This window comes from Nycticebus coucang, chromosome X (assembly GCF_027406575.1).
Source record: "Nycticebus coucang isolate mNycCou1 chromosome X, mNycCou1.pri, whole genome shotgun sequence".
NCBI classification, from domain to species: Eukaryota; Metazoa; Chordata; class Mammalia; order Primates; family Lorisidae; genus Nycticebus; species Nycticebus coucang.
In genome coordinates, this window is record NC_069804.1 from 93,334,786 (window position 1) to 93,352,041 (window position 17,256).

Consider the following 17,256-nt stretch of genomic DNA (forward strand, 5'->3'; position numbering starts at 1 on the left):
AAAGGGAATCCAAATGGGAGCAGAGGAGGTCAAACTCTCCCTCTTTGCTGATGACATGATCTTATACTTAGAGAACCCCAAAGACTCAACCACAAGACTCCTAGAAGTCATCAAAAAATACAGTAATGTTTCAGGATATAAAATCAATGTCCACAAGTCAGTAGCCTTTGTATACACCAATAACAGTCAAGATGAGAAGCTAATTAAGGACACAACTCCCTTCACCATAGTTTCAAAGAAAATGAAATACCTAGGAATATACCTAACGAAGGAGGTGAAGGACCTCTATAAAGAAAACTATGAAATCCTCAGAAAGGAAATAGCAGAGGATATTAACAAATGGAAGAACATACCATGCTCATGGATGGGAAGAATCAACATTGTTAAAATGTCTATACTTCCCAAAGCAATCTACCTATTCTATGCCATTCCTATCAAAATACCTACATCGTACTTTCAAGATTTGGAAAAAATGATTCTGCGTTTTGTATGGAACCAGAAAAAAACCCCGTATATCTAAGGCAGTTCTTAGTAATAAAAATAAAGCTGGGGGCATCAGCATACCAGATTTTAGTCTGTACTACAAAGCCATAGTGGTCAAGACAGCATGGTACTGGCACAAAAACAGAGACATAGACACTTGGAATAGAATTGAAAACCAAGAAATGAAACTAACATCTTATAACCACCTAATCTTTCATAAACCAAATAAGAACATAACTTGGGGGAAAGACTCCCTATTCAATAAATGGTGTGGGAGAACTGGATGTCTACATGTAAAAGACTGAAACTGGACCCACACCTTTCCCCACTCACAAAAATTGATTCAAGATGGATAAAGGACTTAAACTTAAGGCATGAAACAATAAAAATCCTCTAAGAAAGCATAGGAAAAACACTGGAAGATATTGGCCTGGGGAAAGACTCCATGAAGAAGACTGCCATGGCAATTGCAACAACAACAAAAATAAACAAATGGAACTTCATTAAACTGAAAAGCTTCTGTACAGCTAAGGACACAATAACCAAAGCAAAGAGACAACCTACACAATGGGAAAGGATATTTGCATATTTTCAATCAGACAAAAGCTTGATAACTAGGATCTATAGAGAACTCAAATTAATCCACATGAAAGAAGCCAACAATCCCTTATATCAATGGGCAAGAGACATGAATAGAACTTTCTCTAAAGACGGCAGACGAATGGCTAACAAACACATGAAAAAATGTTCATCATCTCTATATATTAGAGAAATGCAAATCAAAACAACCCTGAGATATCATCTAACCCCAGTGAGAATGGCCCACATCACAAAATCTCAAAACTGCAGATGCTGGCGTGGATGTGGAGAGAAGGGAACACTTTTACACTGCTGGTGGGACTGCAAACTAGTACAACCTTTCTGGAAGGAAGTATGGAGAAACCTCAAAGCACTCAAGCTAGACCTCCCATTCGATCCTGCAATCCTATTACTGGGCATCTACCCAGAAGGAAAAAAATCCTTTTATCATAAGGACACTTGTACTAGACTGTTTATTGCAGCTCAATTTACAATCGCCAAAATGTGGAAACAGCCTAAATGCCCACCCACCCAGGAAAGGATTAACAAGCTGTGGTATATGTATACCATGGAATACTATTCAGCCATTAAGAAAATGGAGACTTTACATCCTTCGTATTAACCTGGATGGACATGGAAGACATTATTCTTAGTAAAGCATCACAAGAGTGGAGAAGCATGAATCCTATGTACTCAATCTTGATATGAGGACAATTAATGACCATTAAGTTTATGGGTGGGGGAAGCAGAAAGAGGGATGGAGGGAGGGGGGTCGGGCCTTAGTGTGTGTCACACTTTACGGGGGCAAGACATGATTGCAAGAGGGTCTTTACCTAACAATTGCAATCAGTGTAACTGGCTTATTGTACCCTCAATGAATACCCAACAATTAAAAAAAAAAAGTTGATGAGCATCCTCTTCTGGATAGGAAAGTTTCAGCAGAGATATCAGCATTCATTCTAATATTCTTCCCTTTGTTGGTAATGGTTTCCTTTCTCCTGGCAGCTTTTAGAATTTTCTCCTTCATATTAACTTTAGTGAAGTTAATTATGATATCCCGGGGGGATGTCTTATTGGGGTTGAGTCGGGCTGGGGTTCTGAAACTGTGTGCTATCTGAATTTCAGAATCTCTTGGCTTTTCTGGAAAATTCTCTTTCATAATTTCATGCAGAAGAGCCTCTGTGTCCACCAAGGCCACTTCATCTGTTTCAGGAACTCCAATGATTCATATATTGACCTTCTTTGAATTATCCCAGAGCTCTCTGAGAGAATGATCCATTTTTTCTCTCCATTTCCCTTCCTCTTTGAGAGTTTGGGAGCATTCAGAGGCTTTATCTTCAATGTTAGTAATCCTTTGTTCTGCTTGCTCCATTCTGTTTGCTGAGGGATTCTACTGTATTTTTCATATCCTTGACGGCTGCTATATCTTGCTTCAGTGTATCTAAGTCTTTGGAGGTTTTGTCTTTAAATTTGTTAATTTCTTGAGACAACTTTTGAATTTCTCCTCGAATTCCTAATTCCACTTTATTAATCTTGTCTGCAATCCAAATTCTGAATTCAATTTTTGTCATCTCAGCCTGTTGTTTATGAATGGGATCTTCAATTACATCTGCCATATCTTTCCTTGGGGGGGTTGATCTATTCTAGTTATTCATGTTACCAGAGCTTTTCCGCTGATTCCGCCCAATGGTTGTTTTACTCTCTTTGATTTTTTTCCCCTGGGGCTTTGTCGAGGGCCTGTACAGTGTTGTGGCCTGAGAAACTGGGGCCCTGTCTGGTATGGTTGGGCTAAGTGGTTCTGTATTGTTTTCAGCTGGTTTCTGTTCCACCCTAGTGAAACAGATACTCTGGATTGAAGTCTCAGCTTGGAGAAATATCAGCAATTAAGTCACCCTGCCCCACACAGGCAAACCATTGGAAAAGGAAAATAATACCTTCCCACCACCGTGCACTCAGGGCACCACCTGATTTCTCCTCAGGTGATTTGTTCAGTTCAAATGGTCCAAATCAATTGTGTCAGTCTGCACCTGTTTCGGGTGAGAGACTTTAAGAGGTCTCTGGCAACTGGATCACAGGGTTCTGGTGACTACTCCGGTGCTAGCTGCAGTGCTGTGTACAGTCAGGAGGAGCCACCCAGCCAATAGATCAGTCTGGGAAGGTTGCTGCCTCCTTACCCACCTTGCACCACTGTCACACCCAGTCACTGATAGCCCTTCAGTTGGCTGACCCAGTTGCCTGTAGTGAACCGGTACTCCAGGTGTTTGCACCTGCCTGAATCACAAGGAAGTCTTCCAGCCTGTTGCGCTCTGCCTCTCTCTAGCAGGAGGAGGTGAGGCCTGACAACCTCAGGTGCTTGATGAATGTGGGGGGGTTTTCACTCAGGTCCAGTCTCACCCCTGATTAATGTTACTGACAGAACAGAACAGAACAACTCTGTGGTTCCCCTGCAGAAGAGAAGCTGAATTGAGTTCCAAATCAGCTTGTCTTTGCTCTTGTATTGTCTGTAGGCTGACGATCCCCTGAGGGCCAGGTGCGTCTTAGGTTCAGTAAAGCGGACCTCTGTGTCAGCCCCGCCCTGGGACTTTCCCAGGTTTCCAAGTAGTTGTTGCCTCAGGCACATCCTATATTCACAATCTCTGGTTGCCCAGGGAGACAGGGGGTGTGGCTTCAGAATATTAGGTAGTAAGCCGTATTGCTAGCAAAAGAGGGCTGCTGTTTTATGCCTCCGGGGACCACTGCTCCGGTGCACCTCCCTTCTGGCTGGCCATCCTCTCTACGCTCCCTTACCCCAGAGTCTGCGCCATCCGGCTGCAGCCCTGGCACTGTCTACACCCCTCGAGCAATTGCCCAAGAGTCTGGACTCCTGGGGAACAGGCCTCCAGACCTTGGAGCAAGAGCAGAGGGGAGTGCTGGGAGGCCAGGTTTGCAGGCAGAGAACACACACTGTTTTACACAGTTTTATGCCTGGCTGTATTGTCGCCAAAAGATGGCTGTCGCACTGTGCCTCAGGGTACTGCCCCTCCGATGCGGTCCCCTCTCTGCCGACCGTCCTCTCCTCACTCCTGTGCCCCAGAGCTGGGGCCAACCAGCTGAAGTCCAGGCACCATCCACACCCCTTGATAAATCACCCAAGACTCTGAACTCCTGGGGGACTGGCCTCCACACCTCAGTGTGAGTGGAGAGGAGCACTGGGAGCTCAGAATTCCATATAGATACAGTTTTATGCGTGGCAGGAGGATGCCATGGCACCCAAGTAGGGGAGGTAGGTCCAGTGTTTAGAGGGTTCTCCCATGGAGTGTATTGGGAGGACCTTTGAACTCTGCCCAATTGTTTGAAGGGCACTCCATGCCATTCTCATGGGGGAGGGGGACTCCCGTCCACTTGGTGATGTATTTTGTACCTTTTGTCTGTATCCTTGTGGTCGCAGGTCACCTCAGTGGGGTTGACGTGCATTCTTCAACCTTCTCTCTTAGTGCAGCTCAAATCCACCAGGTTACTTGCTGAATTTTTGTCCTTTAACTCTCCTTCTGGTCGGGAGCCTCTGTGGAAAGCTGGCTTCAGTCAGCCATCTTGTCTCCTCCCCCCCAATTTTTGCTTTTGATAGGCTTATGACTGATGAAATGACAATAAGTGGTTAGGTTCATCTCTTGATTCCCTATTCTGTTCCATATATTGACCTCTGTATTTTTGTGCCAGCACCATGTTGTTTTTATCACTATATATTTATACTTAGCCTGAAGTCTGGTACCATGATGCAAGGTTGGTTGTAAATCTATAAATATAATACATCACATAAAATAAAACAATAAATAAATACCATATGATTCTCTTCGGTTGATATAGCAAAAGGTTTGATAACATCCTGCATCCTGTCATGATCAGAAAAATTAAGAAAGTAGGCTTATATGGGACATTTCTTAAACTGATAGAGGCCATCTACAGCAAACCCACAGCCAATATCATATTGAATGGAGTAAAAATGAAAACATTTCCACTCATATCAGGAACTAGGCAATGATGCCTACTGTATCCCCTGGTATTCAACATAATAATGGAAGTCTTAGCCAACACAATCAGGCAAAAGATGAAAATCAGTGGTATTCAAAGAGGGTCAGAGGAGATCAACCTCTCACTATTTGCAGGTGATATGATCCTATTGATCCTATACCTGGGAAGTCCCAGGTTCTCAACTACAAAATTCATAAAAGTGATCAAGGAATGCAGCAGTATTTCAGGATTCAATATCAAGGAATACAAATCCATATTATATATATTGTCAAGCTGAAAATATAGTCAAGGACTCTATTCCTTTTACTGTAGTGCCAAAGAAGAAGATATACCTGGGAATTTACCTAACAAAGGACATTAAATATCTTTATAAAGAAAATTATGAAACTCTGAGAAAATAAATAGCAGAAGATGTTAACAAGTGAAAAACCATACCATGTTCGTGGCTGGGAAGAATCAACATTGTTAAAATTTCCATACTACCCAAAGCAATCTACAGATTTAATGCAATCCGTATTAAAGAACCATTGTCATACTTTAAAGATATTTGAAAAATAGTACTTTGTCTTATATGGAGTCATAAAAAAACCTCGAATAGACAATACATTAGTCAGAATTAAAAAGAAATGCAATCATTGTAACCTGGTTCTTTGTACCCTCAATGAATACCCAGCAATAAAAAAACAACAACAAAAAAATTCTCCTAGGCCAATTTCTTCAACCATTTTCCCTGCAGTCTCTTCTAGTATTTTTATAGTTTCATGTCTTCAGTATAATCTCTTATGCAGTGAGAATCAATTTTTGTTAATTCTGGAAGGTGAGGATCCAATTTCAGTCTTCTACAGGTCGCCAGCCTGTTCACTCAGAACCATTTGTTAAATAGGAAATCTTTTCCCCAATGAATACTTTTGATAGGCTTATCAAAGATTAAATGATGGTATGTAGCCGGATTTATTTCTAGGTTCTCTATTCTGTTCCATATATCTACCTCTCTAATCTGAACCAATACCTTGCTGTTTTGACCACTATAGACTTTAGCATGAAGTCTGGTAATGTGATATCTCCTGATTTCCTTTTATCTCTGAATAATGTATTGGCTACTCATGTTTTTTTCTGATTCCATACAAAACAAGGTACTATTTTTTCAAGCTCTTTAAAGTATGACAATGGTGCTTTAATAGGGATTGCACTAAATCTGTAGATTGCTTTGGGTAGTATGGACATTTTAACAATGTTGATTCTTGCTAGCCATGAGCATGGTATGTTTTTCCATTTGTTAACAACTTCTGCTATTTTTTGTTCTTAGAGTTTTACAATTCTCTTTATAAACATCTTTCACATCCGTTGTTAGGTAAATTCCCAGGTATTTGATCCTCTCTGGCACCACTGTAAAAGGAATAGAGTCCTTGACTATATTTTCAGCTTGACTATTATTGGTATATATAAAAGCTACCTATTTGTATTTATTGATATTGTGTCCTGAAACACTGCTGTATTCCTTGATCACTTCTAGGATTTTTGTACTTGAGTCCCTGGAGTTTTCCTGGTATAAGATCATGCCATCCACAAAAAGTAAGAGTTTGATCTCCTTTGACCCCATCTGGATACCTTTGATCTCCTTCTCTTGCCTGATTGTGATGGCTAATATTTCCATGACTATGTTGAAGAGCAGTGGAGACAGTGGGCATCCTTGCCTAGTTCCTGATCTGAGTGGGAATGTTTTTAATTTTACTCCATTCAATATGATATTCACAACATTTTTGGTTTAGATGCCCTCTATCAGTTTAAGAAATATCATGTCTAAGCCTATTTTATTAAGTGTTCTAATTATGAAATGATGGTACATATTATCAAGCTTTTTCTACATCAGTGGAGAGAATTGTATGGTCTTTGTTTTATTTGATTTATGTAATGTATTATATTTATAGATTTTTGTATGTTGAACAAACCTTGTAACCCTGGGATAAAACTAACTCGGTCATGGTTTATCATTGTTTTTATGTGTCATTGAATTCTGTTTGCTAGTATATTCTTGAATATTTTTTCATTGATATTCATTCATGATATTGGTCTATCATTTTCTTTCTTTGTTGGGTCTTTTACTGGTTTGGAGTTCACAGTGATATTTGTTTCATAGAATGTTTTGGGAAGTATTCCTTTTTATTCTGTGTTTTGGAAAGGGTTATGTAATATAGGTGCTAGTTATTCTTTAAAGGTTTCATAGAATTATGATGTGAAGTCATCTGGGCCTGGACTTTTCTTCTTTGGGAGATTTTGTATAGTTAATGTATTTTCAGTGCTTCATATGTGTCTATTCAAAATTTCTATTTTTTTCTGTCTGAGTCTAGGAAGTTGGCTCACTTCCAGGTATTGGTCCATTTCCTCCAGATTTTTATATTTATGAACATAGAGCTATTTGTAGTAATTATTGAGGATTTTTTGAATTTCTGAGTTGTCTGTTGTTATTTCTCCTTTATAACTTGTGATTAATGATATTAGAAATTTTTCTTTTCTGTTTCTGGTTAGTTTAGCCAAAGGTTTATCAATTTTCTTAATTAAAAAAAAACTTTAGTTTATTGATCTTTTGAATGATTCATTTATTTTCAATTTCATTTATTCTGCTCTAATTTTGGTTATTTCTTTTCTTCAGCTGGGTTTGGGGTTGGATTGCTCTTCCTTTTCCAGTTGCCTGAGATGACCCATTAAGTTGTTGACTTCTTTTTCTGTTTTCTTTATGAAGGCTTTGAACTCTATAAATATTTCTTTAAGGACTACCTTTGCAGTATTCCACAAGTTTTGATAATTTGTGTCTTCATTGTAATTTTGTTCTAAAAATTTGGTGATTTCATTTTTAATCTCATCTTTGATCCTAGTATCCTTCAGCATAAGGTTATTTGTTTTCCATGGCTTAGTTTGAGTATGATGTTTTCTATTGCTATTGAGTTCAACTTTAGACCATAGTGTGATGGTCTGAGAAGATACAACAAATAATTTCTATTCTTTTAAATTTTCTGAGTCTAGATTTGTGTCCTAATATATGATCAATTTTCTAGGATAATCCATATATTACTTAGAGCAATGGTTCTAAATCTTCCTAATGCCATGATCTTTTAATACAATTCCTATGGGTTGTGACCCAGAGTTTGAGAACCGCTGACTTACAGGAATGTGTGTTCAATTTTGTTAGGTTGAAATATTCTGTAGATGTTTGTTGAGTCCATTTGTTCTAGGGTCAAGTTGAAGTTCATTATTTATTTATTTATTTATTTCTTGGGGGATCTATCCAGAACTAGCAAAGGGGTGTTAAAATCTCCAACATTTATTATGCCAGAAGATATCAAATTGTTTATATCTGTTAGGATTTGCTTAATAAATTGAGGAGCATTCTGGTAGGGTGCATAGTTATTAATTATGTCAATCTCTTTATGTTGAATGTTTCCCTTGACAAATATGTAGTGTCCATCCTTATTTTTCCTTATCTTTGTTATTTTAAAACCTATTGTATCTGCTAATAGAATTGAAACCCCTCCGTTTATTCTGATTTCCTTTGGCCTGCATTACAGATTTCCATCCCTTCACCCTGAGTCTATTTTTAAATCCTCTATGGTAATACAAGACTCTTGTATTCAGAAGATATCTGGCCTGAGATTTTTTATCCAGTCAGCCCCCCTGTGCTTCTTTAAAGGACAATTTAAGCCATTCACATTAATTAAGAGAATTGATGAGCATGTATTATAGATGTATTATAGATGTCATGTTTTCCAAACGTCCAGTGGATATTTTTATTCCCTTCACCACATTGGTGGTTAGGTTTTATTCAATAATTTCTGCGTTAGTTTACTCTGGTGGTAGACCATTATGCTGGTCATTTTGGAAAATGGGTCTGAGAATATCTTGGAGAGCTGATTTAGTTATGGAAAATTTCCTCCACATGCGTATGTTAGCGAATTATTTGATTTCTCCAACACAAATGAAACTCAATATAACTGGATACAGGATTCTGGGCTGAAAGTTGTTTTGTTTTAGATGATTGAACATTGATGACCATCCTCTTCTTGCTTGAAAAGTTTTGGCTGAGAAATTTGCAGTCATTCTAATATTTGTCCCTTTGTAGGTAATGCTTTTCTTACGTCTGACTGCTTGCAGAATTTTCTCCTTCTTACTAACTTTGGCAAAGTTAATCACAATGTGTCTAGGACAGGGGTCCTCAAACTTTTTAAACAGGGGGCCAGTTCACTGTCCCTCAGACCATTGGAGGGACAGACTATAGTTTAAAAAAAAAAAACAACTATGAACAAATTTCTATGCACACTGTACATGTCTTATTTTGAAGTAAAAAAACCAAAATGGTAACAAATACAATATTTAAAATGAAGAACAAGTAAAGTTAAATCAACAAACTTACCAGTATTTCAATGGGAACTATGGGCCTGCTTTTGGCTAATGAGATGGTCAATGTCCGGTTCCATATTTGTCACTGCTAGTCGTAACAAGTGATGTAAGTGTTCATCAGTTAGTCTAGATCTAGTTGGAGATTTCAGATGTTTCATTCTGGAAAAAGTCTGTTCACAGACATAAGTGCTACCAAAGATGGTTGCCATTTTGAGTGCATGGTTCCTGAGATTAGGATATGTCTCAGAGGGGAGAGATGCATAGAAATAAGGAAGGCTGCTTGACTTGAATGCGTCTTTTAGAGAGTCACAATTCTGCAGTTCAGCCAGTTCCATTTGGTAAATATTATCCACATTTTCAGTGTCATTAGAAAATGGGATACAAAAAAGCTGTATGTTCTGTTCACGGAGATGAAGCTCTTTAAATCTAAATTGTAACTCCTTTTGCAACTTTTCTAGTGAATCCACACAAGTTTTATTTGGGAATGCAACCAATGGATTTTCCACTAACAGATTTAGAGTTGTGGGGAGATGGCAGATATTTTCCTACTTCACTTGTTTGATGAGGAGGCCTAATTTTATTTCAAGTGCTTTCACATGTGATTGCATATCCCAGATGAGCTTCCCCTTTCCTTGAAGTTGCACACTGAAACTGTTGAGTAGCTCTGTTACATCTGTCAGAAAGGCAAGGTGTCATTTCCATTCTGCATCATTGAGTTCTGGTACTTGTTTTTTGAAAGCAGAAAAGCTGTAATCTGTGGAAGTAGGTCATAGAAATGTTTCAAAATTCTCCCTTAACTCAGCCAATGGACTTCTGTGTGGTATGGAACATCTTCACAGGCAACATTTAGCTCAGACAGAAATTCCTAAAATTGTCTGTGGTTTGGTGTATTACCTCTAATAAAGTTAACATAAGATACCACAGTTTTCATAACAGACTCCCACTTCAGTTATTTACTACACAGCGCTTGTTGGTGGATGAGGCAGTGTATGGCTATTGGATGGTTATGTTTGTCCATCTCTTGGTTAATGTGAGCAATTACTTCTTTCTTAGAGCCTACCATGCTAGGAGCACCATCAGTTGTCACACTGGCTAGTTTTGCCCAGTCCAGCTCCAAACTATTCACAGTTTGGCAAACCTTTTCATAAATATCCTCTCCTGTAGTTGTTCCTTTGATGCTTTACAGTGCAGCAAGCTCTTTTGTGACTTTGAAATAGTCATTTGTACCACAAATAAAAATTAGAAGTTGTGCAGAATCACAAACATAATTACTTTCGTCAAGTGCCAAGGAAAAATAGGAAAGGTTTTTTGTGGAATTTTGCAAATGCTAATGCAAATTGTCTCCCATTTCTTCAATCCTTCGTATAATTAAGGGTCCTGAAAGACTCACTGTTCTAAATAAATCGGCCATCTCTGGACACTTCTCTTTGGCAACAGAAAGTAGGCATTCTTTAACAAATTCTCCCTCCATGAATGGTCTGCCAGTGCACACTATTAGGTTGACAACTTGAAAACTTGCTCACAGTGATGAAGTATTTAGCTGTTTCTGCTTCACAAAAGTATTTTGAAGTATTTTGCTGAGTTGTCAACGTATATTTCAGTTTTAATATTTTATATTTTCTCACTTCTCTGACCAAACTATCATATTTATCTTTATGTTGAGTTTGATAATGTCGACGCTAATTGTATTCTTTGAACACAGATGCTATATTCTGGCATATCAAACACACAGCTCTTTCCTTGTACTGCATGAAAAAGTAATCATAATTCCACTGTTCTTTGAATATCCTACACTCCATCAATTTTTCTCTTTCTTGATATCATTGTTTCCTAGGGATTCCAAATTGCTATTAGTAAAATACATACATATGTATATATATATATATATATATATGTATATATATATATATATATAATCACTCCAAAAACAATATTCCAGCAATAACTTTGCCCTCACAGAGACATATAGAATGCACTGCCCATCAATGCTGTCTGATAAGTGCCCATCAATGCAGTCTGATCAGTGTCCATCAAGGCAGCCTTGCCAGTCCACATCATTTCAGCTTCTCCAGTGCCTATATGGTGGAACTCCGCTTTTACCTTAGGCTCACACTGGTGTGGTGCAGGAACAGACATGATTGCCACCACCTTTCCAGTTCACACTACCCTGTGTGAACCGCACTGTGATCTGTGAACTCACACAGGAATCTGATCGCATGGGTGAGAAGACCCATGTGATCAGATTCCACTGCAGGAAAAAAGAAGACATGTATGCTTTTTTTCTTCTGAATCTAATGTAAGTTCAGCCATACAAGCATATGGCTGAACTCACACTGCTTGGAGATCCCAACAGTGTGAACCGGGGCTTACAGAGCACACAACATACAACATCATACACAACTGAATAGCAATCGGAATATAAATGCACTTACTGGCAATTAAATTGGGTTTCCTACTCCTCGGCTGTCTGCAGAGCCAGATTGAGTTCCCATGGGGCCCTAGGCAGATTACCAGTTTGGGGACCCCATGCGATAACACTAACTGCTGACCATTTGCATTAATACTGAGCACTAACAATTTGCATTAACACTGAGCACTTACAATTATCATTACCACTGAGCACTGACTATTTGCATTACCTCTGAACTCTAACCATTTCCATTACCTATGAGCACTGACAACCTAGGTCACAAATTCTAGAAAGATTGACCCAGGTAGTATAATGACTGCTCAGTAGGGAGAGTTCAAAACATCTCCAACTACCCTATAGTAGAAATACACAAACATTTCCATGCAGCATACCCAATGACATGGAACCTGGTCCCCTCCGTTGAATGACCAATTCAGGAAAGATTGCTGGCCACAGTCAGGACAGAGGCATCAGCACTTCCACCCTTGTAAAACTGAACCAGGCATCAGTTTCCCACCATTGAAAGGACAAACATGGCGTCAGCACCTAGCACTTGAGAGTCCAAACCAGGTACCAGAGGCTTGACCCTTAAAAGTCCAAACCAGGCATCAGTGCCACCCCCTGAAAGTCCAAATCAGGCATCAGTTGCTCTACCCTTAAAAATCCGAATAGGGTATCAGTGGCTATCCTTGAAAGTCCCACCTGGGAGTTAGTGGCTTCGCCCTTGGAAGTTCCTACCAAGCATCAGCAGCTCTGTCCTTGAAAGTGCAAACCAAGTGCCAGCACCCCCCCCACACACAAGAAAGTCTGAAGCTGGGATCAGTCGTTCCACCCTCAAAAGTCCTAATGGGGTTCAGCTTCCCTGCCCGGAAAAGCCCTAAATGGGCGTCAGTAGCCCTACTTGGGAAAGTCCAAATTAGGCATCATTGCCACAGCCTGCAGCACAATGTTGCCTGCATTTCCTTCTCCCAAATGGCCCTCTCTTCCAGCACCCACCCCCTGCTTTCAGTAGAGCCACTATTTCCCCACTGCTGTCTGCATAATGCCTGGAACTCCTAGAGAGTGGCCACACACTCTGGGGGGTAGACCTTCAGACCATCAGGCAAGCAGGGAAGGGTGGCCTGAGAATTTTGAATTGCAGGGAGAGTATTTGTTCAGTTTTATGCCAGGCAGGATGCTGCCTAGCCTCACATGTGGGACCTCTCTGGAGGAGGAGGCCCAGTGTTTAGCAGCTCTCAGCAATAGGGTAAAATGAGATGTCTTTTGTCCCCTGCTTGCTTGCAGAGAGCATGCAGTGAGCCTCCCACTTCAGGGAGGGGTCTCTCATCCTCCTGGCAATGGTCTTTGTACCTGGAATTTGTTCACTAGGATCCTCTTTCCTGGAGTTTCAGATTGCCTTAGCTGATATCATGTGTACTTGTTAATCTTCATTCCTATCTCATCTCCCTCCTTCAGTTTCAGAGACCAAATCTGTTCAGAATCTCTCCTTCTAGTCAGGAGCCTCTGGTGAAAGTTGCCTGCAGTGGGCCATCTTCCTACTCCCCCCACCAGTTTTATAGTAAAACAGAATAGGCTAGATTATTACTTTATGTCTAGATACATAGAATAATTTTAGGTTTTATAGCTACCTTTCAGAAAAAGCTTTTCTGGATTTTATGTCCTGTCTTGGGTAAGAGGGAGTCTGATGTCTATGACTAACTCCAGGTAAGAATTCAAACAAGAGGCAAGAAGATGGGACAAGTTTAGAAATTTTTATCTTTGAGGCCTTCATTTTAAGATAGTTTTCTGAGCCCCAAATTCATAGTATGACTTAACTTTAGACTGAAAGAAAAAAACCCAAAACCTTCAGCACCAATCCTTAGCAACTCAAACAATGACAAAGTAGTATCAGTTTTTTTTTTTTTTTACATGAGGATTAGGATTAAGCGTTTTTAAAACATTTTCTAACTTGAGTATAAACTTGAGTACATGCAGTGCCTCTAAAGAGTGAGATTGTTTTGAGATCCTCTTTGTACTTTAGCAATATATATATTTTTTAATCTTAAAATAAATTACTATATAAAGTTCACAGTTTAAGGATTTTTCTTCCAAGGGAAAAACTTTTCTAAAGTAACATAATGTATACATAATCAGCTAGAAAAATCAAAAGTGGATGAAACCAAGGGGAAATTAAAATTTCCAATTTAAACTCTTATAACTACAACTTCTAGGACAGCTTTGAATTCCTAACAGTACTGTTACTAGCACATGAAAGATAGAGTGAGTTAGAAATACACGTTATGTATTTCTAAATATGTGTATTTCAGACCATAATTTTGATGCTTTTATAACTTTTTGACCATAATATTTGATTTTGTTAGGTAGAGTCCCTTTTGTGGTTATGTCCCACACACAGAAGGTGTGCCAAACATGCCCACCCCTTGCCCATTCAGTGAGAGCACCCCACCCACACTTCTTAATTTCTCCTTTCCTAACTTGAATTGAAATGAGTTTTTCACCTATATGAACATTCATCAGATCATTGACTGGCTTTATATTAACATTGGATACTTTGAATAATTGCTTTTCCATTTTTGTGATACTTTGCTAATAAGAATATATTTTAACTCTAATCAGGATATTACAAAAGATGTTAAGTCACCATTTTTTATGGCTGAATAGTACTCCTTGTTGTGAATGTACCACAATTTTTTTAATTCATTCCTGAGTTGATGGGCATTTAGGTTGTTTGCATGTCTTGACAATTGTAAATTGAGCTGATATAAACAATCTAGTGCAAATGTCCTTATGATAAAATGAATTTTTTTCTTCTAGATAGATGTCTAGTTTCCTCTAGATGAGGAAAGACAAGGAGAAAACCCGCCCTCAGTCATCCCGTTTGGTTTTTGATTTAAAACAAAACAAACAACAAAAAAAACAACCTCATTTGCCTTTTTATTTCTTCAGGTTTAAAATGAGTTATTTTTTTAAATGTTTAAACAAATGGGATTACATGGTCAAATGGGATATCTAATTTGAGATCTTTGAGAATTCTTCATACTTCTTTCCAGAAAGGCTATATTAGTTTGCAGTCCCACCAACACTATAAAAGTGTTCCCCTCTCTCCACATCCGCACCAGCATGTGAAGCTTTAGGATTTTGTGATATTGGCTAATCTTGTTGGGGTTAGGTGAATTAAAATAATAGCTATATACATTTATGGTGTACAATGCGATCATTTGATATACAATGTGGAATGCTTAAATCAAACTGATTAACATAGTATGCCATCACCCCACTTGCTTATTTTTTGTTGTAAGACATTTAAAATTTACTCTTAGTTAATTTGAAATATACTCTTGTATTATGCACAGAAGGTGAGATTCAAAAATATGCCCTCCATCCTCCCAGCAACTACCCTCTCTCTTCCCCTCTCCTCTCTTTTCTCACCCCTCCCACCCTGCTAGACTATATTTGGGTTTTTGTGTTCTACTTACTTGATGTTACATTCATTCAAACTTGATGATACTTTTTGTTTAGGCAAGTATACATTCTTACCAACTAAGAACCTTAAACACATAGGTATTTGTGCTGATAACTCAGAAAATTTAGCTATTATCATTTGACCAAAGATGTTAAATTTATCTTACTATTTAAAAAAATCATGCAAACACAGATCATTTTGGTATTGGCTAAGTTTATAGTTTATAATTGTTGTGTCAAATCCTGATACCTTACAAATATAAAAATGTCCAGGAAAATTCATGAAGATTGTATGCTGACAATTTTGGAACATTTTTACTGTTATTTTACTAAAAATACCCTTTAAAAAATCCAGTGTATTTACCAAAGGTAACTAAATTCACGTGGACTGAAATAGCATATGGGTTTGTTTAATTAACTTATGAGCACTCTCTTATTTATAAGTCTATTCAGAAAAGGGTTGGCAGAAAAATATAACACATATGCATACACAAAACATATCTACACACTCATATACACATGCACACAAAGTTCCAATAGATCCTACTTTAGAACTCTGGTCATGAGATATAACATAACTTATCAGTTTATGAAGGAGAATTAGATTCAAATTTCTTCGGATAAAAGTAGAACTTGTTTATAAGGCAAAACTTTAGTTGGCCTAATAGGTAACCTAATTATGCCTATGGATCAAAGTTTTGGGTAAAGCAATTTCCATGGATGTTTGATTTAAAACAAAACAAACGACAAAAAAACAACCTCCTTTGCCTTTTTATTTCTTCAGGTTTAGAATGAGTTCTTTTTTTGTAAATGTTTACATTTTAGCTACAAGATCTCCAGGTAGCCTCTCAAGTTCAGATATCATAAGCAATGAGTTTTATCTCAAACATCAGAAAAGAAATCTAACATTAAATTAAAGAGAGAGAGAGGTATTTTAACTATATAGTTGGCAGGTCAGCCTCTGAATTTTTCTTGAAGTGATTTGCCTTTTAATAAAAAATTGAAAATTTGTGCACAAGAATTATCCATAACCAGCTGGAGTCTTAGAAACCTGATATGCCTTTGAATTTTTACATTTAACGTAACTTGAATAGAAGTAAGTGGAGGCTCCAAAAACAAAATGGGGTGACTGAGGGGGGCTTTTATCCTTTTCTTTCCTCATTTTTAGGATTTTTTCCCATCCTTAAGCCAATTTAGATAAATTTGGGGAGAGGAAATGGAGAAGACCCTTTAAAATGTACCTTTGTAGGGGAAGGGCAAGATGGCCGACTGGAGCCAGCCTTTGACAGAAGCTCCCATTCAGAGGGAAGGATAATGTCCAGAAAGTACCCAATTAAGCTGAAGACTAGGAGCTGAGCCAAGAGAGAAGAGTGATAACTTCAGGTCACATTTGCTGAGGCAAGCTGCAACTCCAAGAAAGCAAACTTCAGGTACAAAATTCATCCCAAAGGAAAAGTTTCTGTCCCCTCCCCCAGTAAAATTGTGTCTTTTCTTTCTCTTTGTTTGCTCCTGTAGGTTTTCTACAGGTGAGTGGTGAACTGAGGACCTCTTGTCTCACCCCATGTGTGAGAGATTTAGGAAGTGGGGACTAATTCCCCAGAGGGACCCTGTTGTGACACTGAGCACTCTCTTCCCAGGCAGGAAAAATGAATTAACATTTTCTGTGCCATTCTGAACTTCCAGTCCACCCTTACCCCCTTGCCTGATGAACCAGAAGCCTAACCTCTACAGAGACTGTGGCAGGAGGCTCATGAGAAGCGCCCCCGACTCTGGTGGACCAAGTGCCCTGTGCTCAGTCCAGCCAGAGCTGCATGCTTCACCCTGTTAGAGCCGCACACACCTCCCACCTCCCTGCTAGAACCGCATGCCCTGTGCTCCACCCTGCTGGAGCCTCCGTGCCATGCCCTGCACTGTCAAATTTG

At 38.8% G+C, this 17,256-nt stretch overlaps 1 protein-coding gene across 1 annotated transcript in view; it reads left to right on the forward strand.

Moving 5' to 3' along the window:
- Positions 1–16,782, forward strand: part of SH3BGRL (SH3 domain binding glutamate rich protein like) — a 148,829-nt gene extending 132,047 nt beyond the window's left edge. The window contains exon 4 of the mRNA XM_053580191.1: positions 16,584–16,782. Within this exon, the coding sequence (XP_053436166.1) occupies positions 16,584–16,649 (66 nt within the window). The 3' untranslated portion in view covers positions 16,650–16,782. The remainder of the gene's footprint in view (positions 1–16,583) is intronic.
- Positions 16,783–17,256: the final 474 nt, after the last annotated feature.